The 22,567-nt window shown below is 31.8% G+C and overlaps 1 protein-coding gene and 1 pseudogene across 1 annotated transcript; one reads left to right on the top strand and one right to left on the bottom strand.

Annotated features, from left to right (window-relative positions):
• Positions 1-488: 488 nt before the first annotated feature.
• Positions 489-1,926, bottom strand: LOC112734315 (protein FAR1-RELATED SEQUENCE 5-like). Its single transcript, XM_025783570.1, has 3 exons — positions 1,103-1,926; positions 898-993; positions 489-780 (listed from the first exon to the last, which is right to left on the bottom strand). The coding sequence occupies exons 1-3, from the start codon at positions 1,924-1,926 to the stop codon at positions 489-491; spliced, it is 1,212 nt and encodes a 403-aa protein (XP_025639355.1).
• A 409-nt stretch (positions 1,927-2,335) lies between these two features.
• LOC112734316 (NADP-dependent malic enzyme 4, chloroplastic-like) lies at positions 2,336-7,839 on the top strand (annotated as a pseudogene).
• The last annotated feature ends 14,728 nt before the right edge of the window (positions 7,840-22,567 follow it).

The raw sequence follows: 22,567 nt of genomic DNA on the forward strand, positions 1-22,567 counted from the left end.
TCCTGTCACACCGCAGTTTGAGCACCTTCTCTGTTGCTTAAATTTTAAGTTTTTCTTGGGGGCTCCCTTACTCTTCACCACCAATGGGTCAACAACGTAGTCATCGTCTAAGTTACCGTTGCATGGATTTTCACCTCGCTTTTGGAGTTTTGTAATTGTGTTGACAACAACATTCATTGCTTCGACAAAATCACTTGAGTTCTTACATGCAACATCCATCAACCTAGAACACTCAGCACCTAACACACCCAAACGACACTTTAGTACCTTATCAGAATCACTTGGATCATCGACGTTTGACTTCATGAAGTCACTCTTGGCATTCTTCGTCCAACGCTTGCACATTAAGCGTTCTGGAATAACTTCAACGTGTTGGTGCTTTAGGCAGGCAAATATGTGCATGCAGGAAATTCCTCTATTTTCGAACCATAGACACTCGCAACGAAGCATCCCCCCAACTCTGTCAAACTCAACCACATGATCAATCTTTAGCACTCCAAAACTGTTACACTTGAAGTCATTGCACAAGCACCCTCAATTTCCTTTCTGACCTCCCGGAACATATTATGAGTGAAAGTCTTTGCAGCAAAATCTTCAAGTGTCGGCAAAGAAGTCACAAGTACTGGATCGGTATATTTACTATTGAACTCTGCGACTCTTTCATTGTTCCTGTAATGGCTAACCACGGTCTCCATGTTATTGATGAATTCAAGAAGGGTATCTTTCTTTCTCACATATGCTTTTATTAGAGAGTTAATCCCTTCACAGTGGGATGTTGTCCTGATTCACCCAAAAAATTGGTCCCTCAAATATGCAAGAGCCCATAGATTCCTCATCTCATAGGTTTGGACGACCCAAGAGTAGCTTGATAAGTTATACCTGGCCACCATGTCTTACCACATGACCTGAAACTCTTCAACACTCACATTGGCATAAATCAATTTCTTGAAGTCGTTTAGAAATCCACTGTTCTTAACCTTCTCGCATGCATTCCTATGTAAGTGCCATGCACATAGTCGATGTGTTGCATAAGGAAAGACCTGTTTAATTGCTTCTCTCATTGAAAGATCTCCATCGGTGACAACTGCCGTAGGGTGTTTACTCCCCATTGCTTCCAAAAAATGTTTCCAAGAGCCACTTGTATGAACCAATATCCTCATTAACAAGAAGACCACAACCAAATATGACAGTCTGCCCATGATGATTGCTACCAGAAAATATCACAAGTGGTTTATTGTAGACATTCCTATTGTAAGTCGAATCAAATGTCAAGACATCCCCAAAGCACTCATAATCAATATGGCTAGTCCCATCAGCCCAGAACAAATTTTCCAATCGATTCTCATTACTTAATGTGAACTTGCCAAAGAAATAAGATTCATTCCCAACTTTACCTCTCAGGTAGCTTATTGCAGCATTTGCATCACCACCCTTCACCTTTTCATTCCTATGTTGAGTAATGAGGTTGTACATATCTTTTTGGTTGAATGACAAGTCTACATATCCACCTTTTTGAGCAGCCAAGTATCCCAAGATGTGACAGGTCCTGATGCCTATGTCGTGTAAATTCTTTGCCTGAGCTTTATCCGAGACACTGAATGTGCAATACTCAGGCATCATGCTAACGTCGAGTGGAGCAACTAATTCATGAGAGTGCTCTTCGTAGAACGAAACAACCTTCCATTTCTGAATTTTTGTATCTAGTCTTGCACGAATTCTCACCCGGCAACAACTTCGAGTTAGGGTCGGTGGTCCCTCAACCTCTTCCTTTCTAAAGCCCGCCCGATTGCAAACAATTTGGCGCATAATTACGGAACCATCGCTATCGCGTCTGACTTCATCCAACCTCACAGCGAAACCGTGCATCATTGCATAAGTCTTATAGAATCGATAAACAGCTTCCTCATCTGTAAACGGAAGTTGCATGATATCTTCTCATGACAGCTCTGCTATTCTCTTATCTTGAGGTCTATCTTCATCAGCCTCTAAATCGTCGTCTAAAAAATCTAGATCGTCTCCTCTTAGGAACTCCTCATCGGAGTCTATTCCAAAAAAATTGCTATCCGGCGGCTCCATCTCCCAAAAATGAACATACACCTACAACTTATAAAAAAAACAAACACATCACCCCACAATTAACATTTCATAGATATGTAGACTACAAAAATTACCACTAATTCACATAAAATACAGCAACACCTTTAAAGAACTAAAAGATTTTAATAAAATCCATCCAATTGTATTTACTTTTATGTCCCTCATTTGGTTGAGTAGCTTCTTTGTATCTTAAAGACCTAAGCAGAATAACACATATTTAGATGATTTTTTTTAAAAAATGAGCAGCAATGATTTCATCACTTTAGAATTTCATTTGTCATGGTCTGTACGAAGTAGAAATGACATTCTCACCAAAATTGAGGTGGCTGCGGTGGTTGGAGTGGCTGCAGGCTGCGGGCGGCAGGGATGGGTCAATGGGTATGTAGAGCTTGATTTGCTTTTTTCTTTCAATTTCAGAGAGGAATGGAGCTGAGGTGCATTGAGTTTCTGCAAAATGATAAAAAAAATATAACTTTACTTTTTTAATGCTTATCGAAATTACATATTCATCCCTCTTATAAAAATATTTAATTACAAAATTGTCCTACTTTAGTTAAGATATTAACTCTTATTGGGTTAAATTAACTCAAACTAAAACTAAACATCCATAATAATTAGCATTAAATCATATCCAGATTCAACATGTATAGCATTTAGTTCGATCACTACAAGTAACTACATTATCCCATAATACATCACTAACCAATAATAAACTGTTATTTAGAATATCCAATAATTATGTGCATTTATTTCATCCAAGCCTATATAAATCAGACTTCAGTTCCCTCCTTTGTTCTTTCCTAGTATAAACAATTCGATGGAGTCCTCAATAAATCTATGTTCTACACCATTCAAATAAGAGACAACAGAGTATCAATTTAAGACGCATCCATGTCCCAGGTTCTCCTCACTTTTTTTTATCTTTAATAGCATTTCTTTTCTCAGTAAGAGCATAAGTAAAACTACATTAAATACAATAAATCAGAGGAATAAAAAAGTCAAAATAATGTCATAGTCCGTACTCCATACATATAATATCCTCACTGCCTGAATATAATAGGCTGTCTAGTTAAAAATGTGTACTATAATATCTGTTCCCAAGATTCAGACAGGTAATAAAAATTAACCTGTTACATTGCTTGCACTACACAGTATTCAATTATATTTTATGTCACACAGGCTATATTCATCGAACGAATGTTAGAACACAAATCTTTCTACAATTCTAGTGAAATCACTGTACCTCGGATTTCTAAGTTTCGTATCGTGGAACCGTCTGACCTGCCACAACAGAGGAAAGGCTCGTAAGTAATATTATTTAAAAAAAAATTTACTGTCATGTCTATTGAGTTTGTTATGTATAAATCATGTGTTCGGTTAAACTGATTAAGTAGTATAATCACACATTTAACTAAACAGTAATGACTGCAGTATCCGGGTTGCTCAATGGATGAAAAGTGCGGGTAGACTGATGATTTTGGCATCATGGTAACCAAATTTATTCAATTTCTAAATTTTTTATTATTATTAGAAAAAAATGTAATATGTATCTAAGTATATATATATTATTCTAATTGTTTCGTACTTTTTAAAATTATTAGGTCTCTGACAGTGATAGGATGAGGCTAGCAATCGACTTGGTTAGCAAGGAATTCAATATGAAGAAGTCAGAAGTTATGGATGAGGCACATGCATATATGAAAGATATACTACAAAAACAGCCACAACTGCAAAAGGATATATAGTTTTTTTTTTCCATCGCATTTTATATTTGCCGAGACACGTCATATTTTATTATGCATTTTTTATCTTAAGTGATTCTTTGGTTATAGGATATTTTGTTCTCTAATCGAACCTATTGTTGAGTCATTTGATGTTTATTTCTGTGCTTAATAAAAGAGCTAATATCATTTAACTTTAATTTTTGGATTTCAATATAAATCCAAAGATATAACTTTTATGCATTACATAATTTAAAAGTTACCTATTATATAGCTATCTAATAATATTCTGAACTTAAAGTAACTGTTGTTTCTGGATAGTAATCAAATGACGATAATGCTAATAAGAATATTCACATTCGATTATGAAAATCAATATCATCCTGAAGATATGATATCATTTTTTCTAAAATGTAAAACCAAGCAGTAAAGTATAGTTTACTTAATGTGTATATTGAAATAAATATTAATTGTATATAGTAGCAGCCACACATGGAATTGTAATGGCTGCATTTTGTCTCAATGTACTATATTACACTGCGATTTAAATATATAAGTCTTTAATTAAAAAACTTACATTTATGTGTTGTTTTTTATTAACTTAGTTCGAAATAATAAATTTTGATATTGTTTTATAGGGTTACTGACATTAAACTTTTATAATTTTTTAATGTTTTTATTTTTAATGTTTAAATTATTATATCCAATTAATAAGATTAAAATTAAAATTAAAAAAGTTAATCTTATAAAAAATTATTGAATATATTAAACTACTAATATAATATTTAAGCAGGTTAGTACCCTAGACTTGAGTAGTGTTCCATCCAATTTAAAATCATTGTGCTTTACAAAAAATATTTTATTTTAATGATATTATTTACTATGACTTTTTATAAATTTATGCAATATTGATAAGAGAAGTCCTTTTTTCCTTTTCTTTTTTCAGAATTCAATTTACATGATTTTCTATTTTTAGTCTACAGGAGTTTTATAAACCCCCTTTAAAAAAATTTTAATCTTGGGTAAATAGCCACCTCTTTCAATTTTTCCCAAAATTTGGTCCAAAAGGAAAACCTAAACCCGCCCAAACCAAAACATTATTCTCAATCCTTCCTAATTCCATCGTCTATGCTTCTTACCAGAATCTCTATTTTGCTGAGCTTTTGTTCCCTAAACCCATCGTATATCCTTCTCTAAACCCATCTTCTAGTCAGAAACTCTGTTCCTTGGCTGCTGCTGCTAATGGTTGCGTTGCTGACGCGCTTGCTTGCTGTTCGCCTGTTGCTCACTACTTGCGAGGTCTTCTTTCCCCGACAATTATTCCGCAGGAAACTCAGGTCGAATATCTGATTAGAAGACATTAATACTACTTTTTTTTTCATACTTACCAAATTTTTGGATTGTGTATATGAACATCAGTTAAATGCTTAAAAGTTTATTGCCACTTCATTGTGCAGGTGAAGAAAATGATCCAGCACGTTCGTCAGTATCAAGTTCCATTGCAGAAGTAAATGGCAATGATGGATCATCGGGTGTGGTCTTGTTTCTTGGCCAAAATACTTGTGATCTTGTCCTTTTTTTGCCCCATTATTTTTATATAGAACTATGAAATTCATCTTTAATGTGAAATAATATCTTGGGGCAAGTTTCTTCAGACAGTTTGTTTTGTTAGCTTTGGATTCGGCTTCTAATGCTTTCACTTCAATATATTCCTTATTGCAGGAGAGGAATGAACGGTTGTTTTATAAGCTTCTTATTGAGCACGTCGAAGAGTTACTCCCAGTTGTCTATGCCCCAACTGTCGGTGAGGCTTGCCAGAAATACGGAAGCATCTTCATGCATCCTCAGGGTCTTTATATCAGCTTGAAAGAGAAGTAAGCTTGACTTTGACTTGGAATTATTGTTGATGAATATTTCCTGTGTTATTTGTGTTGATTACGTTGTATATTGTTTGGGTTTGAACTTAAATGGGGAGGATTCTTGAAGTACTAAGGAATTGGCCTGAGAAGAACATTCAATTCATTGTTGTAACTGATGGAGAACGGATCTTGGGTCATGGGGATCTTGGTTGTCAGGTAATTTCTTCTGTACTTGTTGAAATTTATGAATCATATTGTTTTATGAATCAGGTCTAATATTGCAATCTAATCTTTGGTAACATGTTGTTTCTTCAGAGAATGGGAATACCAGTTGGAAAAATTTCTTTATGTACATCACTCGGAGGAGTTCATCTGTCTGCTGTAAGTATATCCTATAAATTATCACAATCATAAACTCACAATGATTATGCCTTCCATTTCTTGTCATGCCTATAAATATAATATAATCTGATAAAAATTTTCAGGTTTGGCTATCACCATTGATGTGGGAACAAACAACGAGAACTTGTTGAATGATGAGTTATATATAGGGCTCAAGCAAAGACGGGCGACTGGGCAGGTTCATGACTAATATTCTTTTCTGAGTCATCATGGAGTTAATCATTTTTAAATTTAGCTATCACTTATATAATATGTCCTAATGTTGACTTCGGTTTAATTTTTCTGAATCCAAGAATATACTGAACTTATGCATGAATTTATGAGTGCTGTCAAGCAAAATTACGGAGAGAAAGTCCTCATTCAGAAATTAGCCAATATGACAAGCCATATTTTTTTATTGGGTGTGAAGTGCTTACTAACTTGTCCTTTTTTTTATGAATCTGTTATAGTTTGAAGACTTTGCAAACCACAACGCATTTGATCTACTTGAAAAATATAGATCAACCCATATTGTTTTCAACGATGATATTCAAATAAGGAATACTAGTCATCAATACTTAATTCCTATACTTTGGTAACTATAATATATCCAGCTCTGAAACCGTATCGCACTGTTCCAGGGTACAGCATCAGTGGTCCTTGCTGGACTAGTTGCAGCTCTGAAATTGGTTGGGGGCAACTTGGTTGACCACATATTCTTATTCCTTGGTGCTGGAGAGGTAGGTCCATGTAGTTCTGCAACTGTGCTCATGCTTCCTTCATTGGTTCTAAGATGAGGATGTAGTTCTAATGGTCTTAAACTTTTAATTATATTGGTGATTGTAGGCTGGCACTGGAATTGTAGAACTTATTGAACTTGAAACATCAAAACAGGTTCCTTTCTGTTACTGATATGATGTTTGGAGCATCTAAATACTTTCATTAATGTTATGATATTCATTTGATGAGTACTTTAGATTTATTAAGAAACTACCATTCTTGATGCAGACTAATGCCCCACTAGATAAAGTGCACAAGAACATTTGGTTGGTGGACTCAAAGGTAAGCATTGAATTCATCCAAGCTTCTCCATCTATGCAAAGTAGATTCTGATTTTCTGTTAGTAATATTCTTGATCCCCTTACTTCTGCAGGGATTGATTGTCAGTTCCCGAAAAGAATCGATTCAACATTTTAAGAAGCCATGGGCCCATGATCACGAACCTGTTCATCGACTCGTAGACGCTGTTAATGTATGATCGGTCTTTCTGTCCATTACACATGTGCGCACGCGCACACACAGCAAAAGTTTTAATATTCTTACATTATCTATGTCTATGTTACCCTCTCAGAAAATCAAACCAACAGTGTTGATTGGAACCTCTGGACAAGGAAGAACTTTCACTAAAGAGGTTATTGAGGCAATGGCTTCAATCAATGAGGTACTACTACTATTTCAATCTGTTTTTCCAACTACTATGACATAGTTCATGTCCATTTAAGCTAACAAGTCTATTACATGATAATGCATGCAGAAACCTATCATTCTTTCACTTTTCAACCCATCTTCACAATCAGAATGTACTGCTGAAGAGGCTTACAAGTGGAGCCAGGTAATAAGATACCCCTAGTAGTATTTCTATAATTAAGTTCGGGTTTCGAGTTTAATTTCTATATTCTTACCTTGTACATGTTTGGTATCATCAGGGTCACGCCATTTTCGCTAGTGGAAGTCCATTCCCTCCTGTTGAGTATGAAGGAAAAGTTTTTGTGCCTGGCTAGGTTTATAGTCCTTCAGAATTCATATGTAAGAAAAAGAAATTTTGCATAGAACACAGTCTGATTCAGATGTTTTCTTTGATGACAGGACAATAATGCATACATATTTCCCAAACAGAGCAGAGATTCCCCACCGCCGAACAGAGTAGAGATTCCCCACCGCCGGTGCACCACGAACGCGAAGACCCAGATCAACACAACACCTTGCCACCACCGACTGACCCAACAGGGCAGCACAGCAGATAACACCCACGAGGCCACAATCAACACAGCACCTCACCACCTCCACCCAGCAGCGTTTCTGGGTTCTGGCCACCCATGATCAACACAGCAGGTCACCACCTCCACCTCAGTTTATTGTTGATAACTTGGGTTTATAATTATGAAATAGTTAGGGATTGATTTTGTTAATTATAATTTTTGTGATTCTGAGTTGCTAGACTTGTTTAGGGTATTGTTACTTTCTTGTTAATAACTTTGATTATGTGCTTCTGAGTTGTTGGGTTCAAATTTGCTTGTTTTGCTTAGTTCAAATTCTATGATTCTCTGATTCTCTGATTCTGATTCTGTGATTATGTGATTCTGAATTGATTTTTGGTTTACTGCACTTATTTTGCTTGTTTTGAAATTTTGCTAGTAATACTGATGAGATACTATGTAATTTCACTAATTTTTGTTCTAAAATCATTGATTCATTGTTACTGTTTGTTGGTATTGTTTACTTTATTGTTGGTATTCTTGTTTGTTGATTCATTGTTGCTCTTGCTCATCACTATTTCGGTTTTTTCTTCTTCCTTCCTTGAATATGTTTCACTTCTATTTCTATTTTGCTGTCTGATTTTGTTGAGCCTCTGCTTTTACTTGGACTTTTCAACACCATTTCTTGTGGCTTTCCATTTCTATTCTAACATTAACACAAATTTTTTAAATTAAATCTAAAAATGTAAAAAATTAAATTTAGATAAAATAAAAAATTATAAAGATAATTCTAATATGAACTGTATGTGCTTTGTGATGCTGAAGTCACTCTTGTTGTCTTCTCCAGCCTTGGCCGTTTGTATGAGTATGCTAACAATAGAAATCCTCTCGAAGTAAGCTGTTGATTTTCTGTCATATTAAGTGTGCTATGATGTTTTCTTAATACTCTATCTTACTTGTGCATATTTTCTTTGGTAATTTTCACTAACTATTTGTCTATTTTGCAGGAAACAGCTCCAATTAGAGTTTTTGGACCATGGAATACTAACTTTGTTGAAGAATTAGCTTGAGCCACTTTTCGATGGAAGCTTGTCAAATATTAACATACGCACAGCAATTTTGAGTATTTTAAATGATGTACTGAGTTTTCACCATTATAAATATTTTTTTTATTCAATTGCCCTTCTCCAGCAAAATGATAAAGGAAATAAAGTGCAAAAGGGCATTTTAGAGGAAGCAAATTCTACTATGCAAGTTGAGTAGAATTAGAAGTCAATTATCAGGGATTTGAATGGTTTGTACTTTGTATATTCTGAATCATAGTTACTAAGTATTTTTCAGAGTTTCTTGTATTGGTAGATGCAAGTTCAAACATAAGTAACTAGAAAGTTATAATGACATTCACCAAAACTAAGTAATTCCTCACAAATTGTATTTGCTTGTATTCTAGATTTTGATCACATCAAACCAAATTCAACTTCGACTTACTAAAGGCTCAAAAGTTGGCTCGAGCTTCTCTTATATTAAAATAATTATATATGTATAGATATGTATATAATACAAAATATAGAGCTCAACTTCAAGCTCAAACATAGCTCATAACTTGCATATACATCACTTTTAAAAAGGTTAAACTACTAGAAGAATGAATTAGTGATGTTAGCCTCTCATAACTTGCTGCAAATTCATTAACCGTGATTCCCTCCATTCGATAGGAAGCAGATTTTGAGGCAAGTTCCCTCAGCTGTGATATGCTTCTTCCTAATTTCATTGCCACCTTCATTTCAAGCAGCTCCCCGTTTTCTCTTTTCTCCATATCACTTTCTTCCAAAGTTGATTCAATGGAGGTTTCTAACTGCTAGAAGAAGCCAGCAGAGTTTTTATACATTTCGAATACCATACCAACTTGGCCTTCATGCTCGAAGGTGTTGATTGCAGCATCCAAAGAACCAGCCATGAGAGGCACCATTGACCATTGTAGCATACCTAGCCATTCTTGTCAAATTTTTATTCCCTCTGCAGAGCAAACATGCAAGTCAAATTCATAGAAACCACACAAGAATGTTGATAGCAAATAGCCACAAATTTATTTATAGATTTATGTGCTACTCTTTTACCATAAATCTCAACAATTAAATAGTCAGTCTATCACGAGCAGCAATATCTTAACATTTTAGATATCGGTTTTTCCATAGTAAAAGATCATTCTAGAATTCCGAAAATCCAAAATAATTTCATGTTGAACCTTCTAACCATGGTACATAAAATCAAATAAAATAAATAAAAAGTAAGAATAATTGTAAAAAAGGAGACCTGTAAAGAATATGCTGATGTGTAGAAATGTCCCTGTATTTCTTAGCAATACCAAAGTCAATGATATACACCTATAGAGGGTGCTTTGTTTTGATTCATACAGAAACTGAGGGTGCTTGGTTTTGACATTTTTCTGAATAAGAAAGAAAACCAAGCCAATAGCATGCTCGATCAGACACACATGACTTATCCTTCAATAATTTAATTTTGCCACTGAAATATGCAGAAATCTTAAATTGCCATACCCTACAGCACCCCATAGCTCTAATATATCTCTCTTAAGGAAAAAAAAGAACTAGTTTTACATATTTATTTCTTGGAAAGTCACTAAAAAATTACAATTCTCCTAATTTTGGCAACTCTTGGAATTTTATTTAAAATTTTATTTAAAGTTGCATAATTATACCTCATTCTTTATGTAGTAATAGTTGGCTTTTTCAAGTGTCAACTAAATAGCATATTCTTGCTTTCCAATAGGATACACCATGTGCAAATGCCTATTTATATTTAAAAAAAAACCCTTCCATATGGTAAAAATATTCTCGTTCTCTTTTTCTTTTCTTGCTTTTTGGTAAAATATGGTAAAAGTATTCACTTATAAACTGAAGTCACTGGAATTAAACTATAAATCAAAGAAACAATAATGAAAGAAATCAAAGGGACACAATCAATTGAGAAGAAAAATGACCAAGTTATTTAGAGAGATTGAACCATATTGCTATAAAGGAATACAAAAGGCATATAAAACCATATTGGATTTGATATCGCAGTAAAGGAAAACATATTACAAGTTTACAACAGATAATCACAAAAGGAATTTGGAAATTGAATTATGGAAGGCTGTGGTATTTTCAATGTATTATTGCTCATAAAGCCACTCAAATTCAAGATACCCCGTGAGGGATTTGAAACATATGCAAATTAACCATGCCCAACCAGTTGTTTAATGCCTTTTTAATCAGAATAAACAACCAATAATAGTGCATGGATGAAATGCACATGAAATCAGATGAAAATACCTATTTACAGAGGTCTTCAAGGAACTCAGAGTATGTAATGGGTTTCATGTCATTGAATTTAGCAATGAATGAATGCTTGATGATATCAATTATCATTTTGCATACATATTCCCATAATTCTCACTCACTAACAATGTACCTCCTAATTGCCCATAATATCCTTATCATATTCATATCATATTTCCTTAAAAGATTAAAACGCATACATAAAATATTTATTAGTGTTTAACCAATGCAACCCATTAAGTCCTAATAAAATTAGAATTTAAATAAAAGGGATGCACTAATCATGGACTTCAACACCATATATAACTTTTATTTTGCTTAAAAAGTGACTTTTATTCATCATATTGTAAAAGGGTTTGCATAATTTTCTATTTAGCATAGGAACTAATCATCAATATACCAAATAAGCTTTAATCAAAGGAAAACAAACTCTAGTAGGAATATAACTTACCAAAGTAAACCAAACTGTATACATTGTCCCTGCTGTATCGCTTAAACACATTGCTTTTTATCTGAGCAAAATTATTTGACACCAGCAAAGCGAACAATGCATTGTTGTGAGCAACTATACAGGTTGATAGAGTGATTTCCTGAGCTAATAAGATAAAATAATAAACAAGTAAGACTAGTCAAGGAACCAACCTCTGTTTCTTACTCTTGCTTACAGAGAATAACATAGTTAACAAAACATATATGATTTTTTCCTTTTCTTTGGTGTTTTTTTTGGGGGGGGGGACCTAAGAATCTGAGAAAATGAAAGTAATTCCAACGAGGAAGGATACTTGAAGCAGCAATAGATAAAGATTTATTGGCAATAAATCTCCATATCCAGAATCTCGTACTTGCTGGTGGACAACTTCCAAGTCCTTCAAAAAAAACCAATGAGATCAAAGCATTTACGTTATCTGAATTGAAATCTATAAAAGAATTTGTACCCCAAAAATACAAAGGAATTATGCTTATAGTCTATCCTTCCATGTACCGATCTTGATAATAATAATATTGGGTGAGAGGGAAGGATACCGTGAGAAAGGCGGTGCTGCTTGTGACGACGGCGCCCAATGATAGCAACAAGTGTCCCTTCTTTTATAGCATCAGCATCATCAAAAGCAAAATCAATCTACAATGGAGCAATTGCTAATGATTATGAACTAAGATTTCAAGTATTAGAGGAATAGAATGAAAAAAAGAAAAAATCCACTTTACTTTACACATTTTCACCTTTTACTTAAATTCAAGTTTCAGGCAACCAAGATCCTCTAAAACAAGAAACACTCAACATTAAAGGAAAATGTAGAAGCTAATTATTTTTATGCACACTTGAGTACTATCTTGGTAGGTATCCAATGGTATCCCAGACTTTGCTGCCTCACTTGCACTTGCAACAGACTTGGAACAACCGATGCATTAAGGTTCAACGGTTCATTGGTTTGATTGAAATTCCCATTGTATAAAGATATTTTCATTGCGGAAAGTCACCAAAATTTAGAATATGGCTAATTCAAATAACTAACATCATTGAAACAGCATAGTAATGACTGATAATATAAAAAAGAAAGGGAAGAAGAAATGTAAAGTGCCAAAGAGGAAGAACTCACATGGGAATCCCTACTATGTTCTTCAAATTACCGGTGCGAAGCTGGCGACCCAAATGCTGAATTGCCATACAAGAAGCATGACCAAACCCCAATCCTACAACCATTTCACTTTTCACATATGTGTCTACCTATCAAATAGCATATCTACAAAATCATTCATCTTCCAACAATATGAAAAATCACTATGCATAAAAAAGGAGTTTTAATCCCAATATAAGCCTAGTAACCCTAAAATCTGGACAACAAAAAGCTGCATACATTACAACACTAGGCAGCAACAACAAGAATGCAATACTGTATCAACTAATTCACAGAAAGCAACCCAACAAAAAGAGAAAGGATTTTTGACAAACGTTGCTAAGTAAAACATGAAACTAGGAATTATGATAACAAAGCTAGTAAATTCTGAATGGGCATGCATGAAAAACCATACATTGATCACACATAGTAAATTGCAAAGTTGCAAACTTTGAAAGCTGCAGAACTGGAAATACAAGTTTCATAGGCATACAATGTATTGAGCTGCTCAGAGAAGTGCTGAACTGTCATCGAGACAGGAACGAGTCACCATTCTTAGAAAATCGTGGTTGCTTCTTCTTCTTGTTCTTTTTAGAGGTGTTGAGGAATGAAGAGGAAGCTTTGTTGAGAAGGATGAAGATGATGAATAAGTTAAAGAAGCCATTTGATTCATGTTCATCACACTTGGTGGTTATTTCAAAGTGGATAAGGGATTCTGCAACGCAATTTCATGAGAGGAAAGGATACCGTGAGGAAGGCGGCGCTGCTTGTGACGACGGCGGTGGCGATGCTTTCCAGCATGGAGATGGCACGACAGACGGAGAGAATGGGGCACCCAATGAGGCGGTTATGCTCGGGTGGTGACGATGGTGCTGGAGCGGGGGAGAAAATACAGAAGATTAGGGTTCATTGTGTGGGAGCATGATTTGGGGAAGAATCAAAGACTGAATTTTTAATATTTTAGTAAATTATATAATTACCCACTTTAGGCTATAATTTAATTACCAATAGTTTAAGCATAGTTAACATAGCAACCAATTAAAAGATGACATGTCACAGAGGGTAATATACATGTTATTATAGGAAGGGTAGAGTAGAATTTACCTATTTATAAATATTAATAATAAAAATAGTTTCGCTAATGTAAATGATCAATACAATAATTATATGAAAAAATAAATAATCACATAATTGCATAATATTCAAGATCCTATATGATTGAATTTAATGGATAAATTCAAAAACATCTATACGATAATGTCCTAATATTTTAGTATACTGTAAATTATACTATAATATTTATATCATATTATAACTTTAAATCAACTTCTTAAACACATGAAGTACACATGATAAAAGAGAATATTACAAAATAAAATTATAGTAAAATTATTTAAAAACATCGTAAAAAAGACACATTTCTTTTGTTAATCAAAAGTTAGAAGGGACACAAATATGCGCCTAATAATGAGCAACTAAAATAGACAAAAATATTTAAAAAATATAAAAAAATAAAATGTATAAGTAATGATAAAAGAAGTAAAAATTAAATAAATTACAAAATTGTACCCTAAACACAAGAGAGAGAAAGAGAGAAAAGAGAACGAATGACTAAAAAACACATTATGATCTCGTATAAATAGATGACATTGAAAAAAAATAAACTAATTAAATTAATTCATATATTTCTTTATCATATTTATATATTATTTACTAAAATAATTTGATATTTACTCCAATCAAATCAAATCAAATAATTAATATAATTAACTAAATTAATTAATTGATATAATTAATTATAATTAATTAATTTATATAAATTATAATAAATTGTGAGATTTAAATGTCTAATTAAATTAATTAATTAATATTATTAATTAGTTATAATTGATTTATTTTACAGAATTAAAAGAAATAAATCGAAAAACACTCTCACAAGCATGCCACGTCAGCTCCATTATTAAGTGTAGAATTCTGATTTTTATATAATAGAATAGATTGTTGAATTATTAAATTAAAGAAATTGAATTGATGTCTAAAAATAATTACTAAAAATCAAGTATACTAATTATATAAAAATTAGGGTAAAAAACAAAAATAAGCCAAGGGAGAAAATAATTTACGTGAATAAGCCAAAACAAAAATTACTTCATGAATCCACCAATGCACGTTTATATGTAGTTCGAACCAGCTTGGTCCGAACTCCATTTCTACATAATTCGAACTACCTTGGTTCGAATTACACACAAACGCACGCACACACTAATTCGAACTAGCTTGGTTCGAATTATACACACAATAATTCATGGTATAATTCGAATTATGCTATTAAAAAATTAATAATTTATTAAAAAAAGTTTATTAAAAAATTTATTAAAAAAATTAATAATTTAAAAATTAAAAAATATATATTTTATTTCATACGTTAAAAAAAAGCTAACAAAATATTTAATTACGAGACTTCTTTAAAATATTAATGAGCTATCAATTCGAATTCCATATAATACTTTTCTGTCCATTTTTAATAGTTCATGAATATTTTTTAATAAATTTTTTTAAATTATACTACAAAAAATATTTTATCCTATGCAAAACAATTTAAAAAAATGGCTTAAAAAATGTTAGAAGTACTATAAAAATTTGTAATGTTATAATAACTTAGGTAAATACATGTATGTACTCAAATTTTAAATAAAATACTCTACATAGTCAATAATAATTTAGAAATGAAAGAAAATATTTTATTCCATACAAAATAGTTAAAAAATATATTTTATTCTATACAAAATAATTTTAAAAAATGGCTTAAAAGATGTTATGAGTACTATAAAAGTTTGTAATATTCTAGTAATTTAGGTAAATACATGATAAAAATATTTTTTCTTTAATTTCTAAATTATTAGTGACTATGTGGAGTATTTCTTTAATGTCTTAAATCATTAGGACATTACAAATTTTTATAGTACTTCTAACATCTTTTAAGCCATTTTTTAAATTATTTTGCATAGAATAAAATATTTTTTTATGGTATAATTTAAATAAATTTATTAAAAAATATTCATGATAATTTTTTAATAAAATTATTTAAATTATATGGTGAGATATTACATGATTTGAATTACGCATAGGGAAGTTCGAATTACTCTAATTCAAATTATATGGTGAGCAATTCGAATTCTATACAATACTCTTCTGCCCATTCTTGATAGCTCATGAATATTTTTTAATAAATTTATTTAAATTATACCACAAAAAATATTTTATTCTATGCAAAATAATTTAAAAAATTACTTAAAAGATGTTAGAAGTACTATAAAAATTTGTAATGTCCTAATGACTTAGGACATTAAAGAAATACTCCACATAGTCACTAATAATTTAGAAATTAAAGAAAAAATATTTTTATCATGTATTTACCTAAATCACTAGAATATTACAAACTTTTATAGTACTCATAACATCTTTTAAGCCATTTTTTAAAATTATTTTGTATAGAATAAAATATATTTTTTAATTATTTTGTATGGAATAAAATATTTTCTTTCATTTCTAAATTATTATTGACTATGTAGAATATTTTATTTAAAATTTGAGTACATGCATGTATTTACCTAAGTTATTATAACATTACAAATTTTTATAGTACTCCTAACATTTTTTAAGCCATTTTTTTAAATTGTTTTGCATAGGATAAAATATTTTTTGTAGTATAATTTAAAAAAATTTATTAAAAAATATTCATGAACTATTAAAAATGGACAGAAAAGTATTGTATGGAATTCGAATTGATAGCTCATTAATATTTTAAAGAAGTCTCGTAATTAAATATTTTGTTAGCTTTTTTTTAACGTATGAAATAAAAATATATATTTTTTATTCTTTTAAATTATTAATTTTTTTAATAAATTTTTAATAATTTTTTTAATAAATTATTAATTTTTTAATAGCATAATTCGAATTATACCATGAATTACTGTGTGTAATTCGAACCAAGCTGGTTCGAATTAGTGTGTGCGTGTGTTTGTGTGTAATTCGAACCAAACTGGTTCGAATTATGTGTGTACATATTTGTGTATAATTCGAACCAAGCTGGTTTGAATTATGTAGAAATAGAGTTCGAACTACATATAAACGTGCGTTGGTAGATTCATGAAGCAGTTTTCGTTTTGGCTTATTCACGTAAATTATTTTCTCCCTTAGCTTATTTCTGTTTTTTACCCTAAAAATTGCACGTAACTGTAAATCATACTATAATTTTATATATTATATTATAACTTTAAGTCAACTCCTTAAACATAAGAAGTACACATGATAAAAGAGAATATTACAAAACAAAATTATAGTAAGATAATTAAAAAATATCCTAAAAAAAGACACATCTTTTTTGTTAATCAAAAGTTAGAAGGGAAAAAATATGCACCTAATAATGAGCAACTAAAATAGACAAAAAATTTTAAAAAATATAAAAAAATAAAATATATAAGTAGTGATAAAAGAAATAAAAATTAAATAAATTACAAAAATTATACCCTAAACATAAGAGAGAGAGAGAGAGAGAAAGAAAGAGAAAAAAGAGAAGGAATGAGTAAAAAACACATTATGATTTCGTATAAATAGATGATATTGAAAAAAATAAACTAATTAAATTAATTTATGTATTTTGTTATCATATTTATTATTTATTAAAATAATTTGATATTTACTCCAATTAAATCAAATCAAATAATTAATATAATTAACTAAATTAATTAATTGATATAATTAATTGTGAGATTTGAATGTCTAATCAAATTAATTAATTGATATCATTAATTAATTATAATTGATTTGCTTTACAGAATTAAAAAAACAAATCGAGAAACATTCTTAGAAGTATGCCACATCAACTCCATCATTAAGTGTAGAAATCCGATATTTATATAATAGAATAGATTCGGTTATTAAACCTTATTTTTATCTTCTAACCAACAACATCTTTAGTAAAATAAAAAGCATGTGATAATTTATTCATGATTGTTACAGATTTAAATATTTTTTTATCTAAATTTATTTAAGTAGATCCAACACCAACAAAAATTACTCTCATTAAAAGAACGCACGTAAATTCTTCTTTTCCTCCTCTTTCGTTATCATCATCACCAACAGCACCAATATTTTGCTAACATTTTTATTGGTTCTGATTTTTTCTGGTACTATCATTAAATAATTTTAATTTATTTTTTAGTTTATTTTGGTTCATTTGTGAATTAATTTCAATTCATTTGTGTGTTAATTTCGATTCACTTGTAAATAAAAAAATTTGGTCAATACTTATTAGCAATATCAAGTGAATCAAATTAACACACAAATGAACTGACAATTAACATACAAATGAATCGAAATAAATTAAGAAATAAATCGAAATTATTTAATGATGACGGCAGAAAAAATCAAAACTAATAAAAACGTTTGTAAAATGTTAGTGTTATTGATGATGGCGATAAAGAAGAAAGAGGAGGACGAAAAGAAAGAACAAGAAAAGAAAAAGAAAAAGAAAGAAAGAAGAAAAATTTGTGTGTACAAATTTAGAAGAAGAAGAAGAAAGGAAGGAGAAGAATCTGAAGAAAGAAACAGAGGAAGAGAAGGAGAAGAAAAAAGAGAAAGAACACATGATTTAAAAAGTTATAACAATTTGGATAAATTTAAATAAGTATTTTATTTGAAAGTAAAATTTTATTCTAATTTATAATGAAATTTTATCTGTAATATTGTTTGCCATCCATGTCCCTTTACCCGTTACAACATATGATTCGAACTAGCTAAGCCGTTGGCAATAGATGAGCTTATATGATAAATACAGAAGGACTAAGCTAAGACAAGGAAGTGATTTGTTGAGATAAGATTTGTTACGTGGATGCCCATTTATGAAGGGCGGTGTAGTATTCTAAAGGAAGAATGCTTTTAATAAGCATTTGAAAATCTATCCTATGTACATCTATAAATAGAGGTTCAAGCCTATGAAAGTTACATAACAACAGAACAAAATACCATTCTCCCTTTCTTACAAATAAATCAATCCTCTTTTATGCTGCAATCAAATACTCTTCTCCTTATATTTCTACTACAATTCTTTCTCTTCTTTTATTTTATAAGTATTTTAAATTCTATTTTCTATTACTCTTTACATATAATATTAATAGCAATATTAACCATCTTTATTATATTGAGATTGTAACAATAAACAAATGCGATTCTCTCTCTCTTTATTTTTAATACTTCTTTCTATCTTTGTATATATATACACAATACAACATATAATTTTATTATATATATATATATAAATTATTATTGAGCTAATTATTTTAATACTAGAGTCTTCTATTTATACAACTTTATTATATATATATCTTTTATTTTACAATACGTTATCAGCACGAGACTCTGATCAAATTTTTAGGAAGACTCAGGTAACAATTTTTCATTATGTCGAAACTCTCTCATCTTGAATTCAATGCTCTTGATATATCTGGAAACAATTATTTATCATGGATATTAGATGCTGAAATCCATCTTGATTCAATGGATCTTGGAGATACCATTAAGGCTGAAAATAATGCATCCCAGAAGGATAAAGCCAAAGCCATGATTTTTCTTCGTCGTCACCTTGACGAGGGATTGAAAAATGAATATCTCACATTAAAAGATCCTGCAGATCTTTGGAAAGACCTTGAAGAAAGGTACAATCATCAGAAAACGGTGATACTTCCTCAAGCCCGGTATGAATGGACGCATTTGCGTTTACAAGATTTTAAATCTATAAATGAATATAATTCTGCAATGTTTCGAATCACCTCACGAATGAAATTGTGTGGGGAAAAAATAACTGATCATGATATGTTGGAGAAAAGTTTCTCAACCTTCCATGCCTCGAATGTGCTCCTGCAGCAGCAGTATCGAGAGAAAGGGTTTAAAAAATATTCTGAGTTAATTTCTTGCCTTCTTGTTGCCGAACGCAACAATGAGTTGTTATTAAAAAATCATGAAGCGCGCTCAGCTGGCGCCGCCTTATTTCCTGAAGTAAATGCGGCAAATCATTACCCCAGAAGAGGTAAATGGCAAGCTTTTAATAACAAGAAAAGTTATGGAAGGAAAAAGAATTATGTTCAAAAGAGAGGATCTCACCAGAAGTGGGACAAAGAAAGGAATATCGGGCAGAATAAATCAACCGAGAAAAAGTGTTTCCGCTGTGGTGGAAAGGGCCATTGGTCACGTACCTGTCGTACCCCAAGGCACCTAGTCGATCTTTACCAGGCATCTTTGAAAAAGAACGACAAAGGAAAGGAAACAAATTTTGTTTCAAATGATGCTGAGAACTCCACCACTCATTATGATATATCTGATTTCTTTGAGGACCCTGAAGGAAATATTGGTCATTTGATCAATGATGGAATAGTTTAATATGTGGGATTGTGAAGTATATATGTAAATAAATAATGTAAAAAAACTTATTGTTAAGTTTTATTTTCTATGTATTTAAGTTTCAAATGTGATGTACATAAATAATGAAATATTAATAAATTTTGAAATGATTAAATGTGTCAAATTTTAAAATAAAATTTCAGTATATGACATTATTTTATGTACAGTGTTTCTTAGAAAAATAATTCTGATCAAGTATTCAATTTAACTGTGCATACTACTCATTTTATTATTATTTGTTTTTGAAGAATGGCAAGGATATGTAATGAAGATGTATGCCTTGCGGATAGTGCAAGTTCACACACTATTCTCAAAAGTGATATATATTTTACCCATCTTGTGCCAAAAGAGGAATATGTTAACACTATTATTGGCTCAGGCAATGTGATAGAAGGCTCCGGAAGAGCTATAATTTTGTTTCCTGGAGGAACAAAATTTATAATAAATAATGCACTATTATCTACCAAGTCTCGAAGAAACTTGTTGAGCTTTAAAGATATTCGCCGAAATGGATATCATATTGAGACTATGAATGAGGGAGATCATGAGTATTTATATATCACAACTCATGATTCAAATAAGAAAGTTATATTAGAGAAATTACCCTCTCTTTCATCTGGGTTGTATTATACTAAGATTAGTGCAATTGAATCACATGCCACTGTAAACCAGAAGTTTACTAGCCCAAATGAATTCATAACTTGGCACGATCGTTTGGGTCATCCGGGAACAACCATGATGAGAAGAATTATTGAAAACTCTCATGGACATTCACTAAAGAACCAGAAGATTCTTAAAACTAGTGAATTTTGTTGTGCTGCATGTTCTCAAGGGAAGTTAATTTTAAGGCCATCACTAGTAAAGATTGGATTTGAGTCTCCTGAATTCCTAGAAAGGATTCAAGGTGATATATGTGGACCTATTCATCCACCATGTGGATCTTTTAGATATTTTATGGTCCTGATAGACGCATCTTCGAGATGGTCACATGTGTGCTTATTATCTTCTCGCAACCTGGCGTTTGCGAGATTACTGGCTCAAATTATTCGATTAAAAGCACAATTTCCAGAAAATCTAATTAAAGCAATTCGTCTTGATAATGCTGGTGAATTTACTTCCCAAGCTTTTGATGCTTATTGTATGGCTAATGGAATAAGTGTTGAACATCCAGTAGCTTATGTTCACACACAAAATGGGTTAGCAGAATCAGTTATTAAACGCCTCCAATTAATTGCTAGACCCTTACTTATGAGAACAAATCTCCCAACCTCGATTTGGGGGCATGCAGTTTTACATGCCACAGCACTTATTCGTTTGAGGCCAACGAGTTACCATCAGTTCTCCCCTATGCAATTAGCTTTTGGCCAGCAGCCAAATGTTTCCCATTTAAGAATATTTGGGTGTGCGATATATGTTCCCATTGCACCACCTAATCGCACCAAAATGGGACCCCAAAGAAAATTGGGGATATATGTTGGATATGATTCTCCCTCTATAGTGAGGTATCTTGAGATACAAACTGGTGATGTGTTTAAAGCCCAGTTTGCGGATTGTCATTTTAATGAATCAAAATTTTCAACATTAGGGGGAGAGAATAAGTTTCCTGAAAAGGAACTTAACCGGAATGCATCATCGTTGATGCATTTAGATCCTCGATCAGGGCAATGTGAACTGGAAGTTCAAAAGATTATACATTTGCAAAGAATAGCAAATGAATTGCCTGATGCATTTTCTGATACAAAGAGGATAACCAAATCTTATATACCAGCGGAAAATGCCCCAATTCGAATTGATGTCCCAGTGGGACAAGTAGCCACTGAAGCAAATTCACGCCAGAAGCGTGGTAGGGCGGAAAATGCCCCAATTCGAATTGATGTCCCAATAGGACAAATAGCCACTGAAGCAAATACACGCCAGAAGCGTGGCAGGCCTGTCGGTTCCAAAGACAAAAATCCTCGAAAGAGAAAAGAGGTAAATACGATTCCTGTTGAAAAAGACATAGTAAAGACACCGGCAGTTGTCCAAAATTCTGATATAACGCCAGAAGACGTTCAGGTACATGAAAATTGTGAAAATGACGAGATCTCGATAAATTATGTCTTTACAGGAGAGAAATGGGAC

This window comes from Arachis hypogaea, chromosome 13 (genome assembly GCF_003086295.3).
Source record: "Arachis hypogaea cultivar Tifrunner chromosome 13, arahy.Tifrunner.gnm2.J5K5, whole genome shotgun sequence".
NCBI classification, from domain to species: Eukaryota; Viridiplantae; Streptophyta; class Magnoliopsida; order Fabales; family Fabaceae; genus Arachis; species Arachis hypogaea.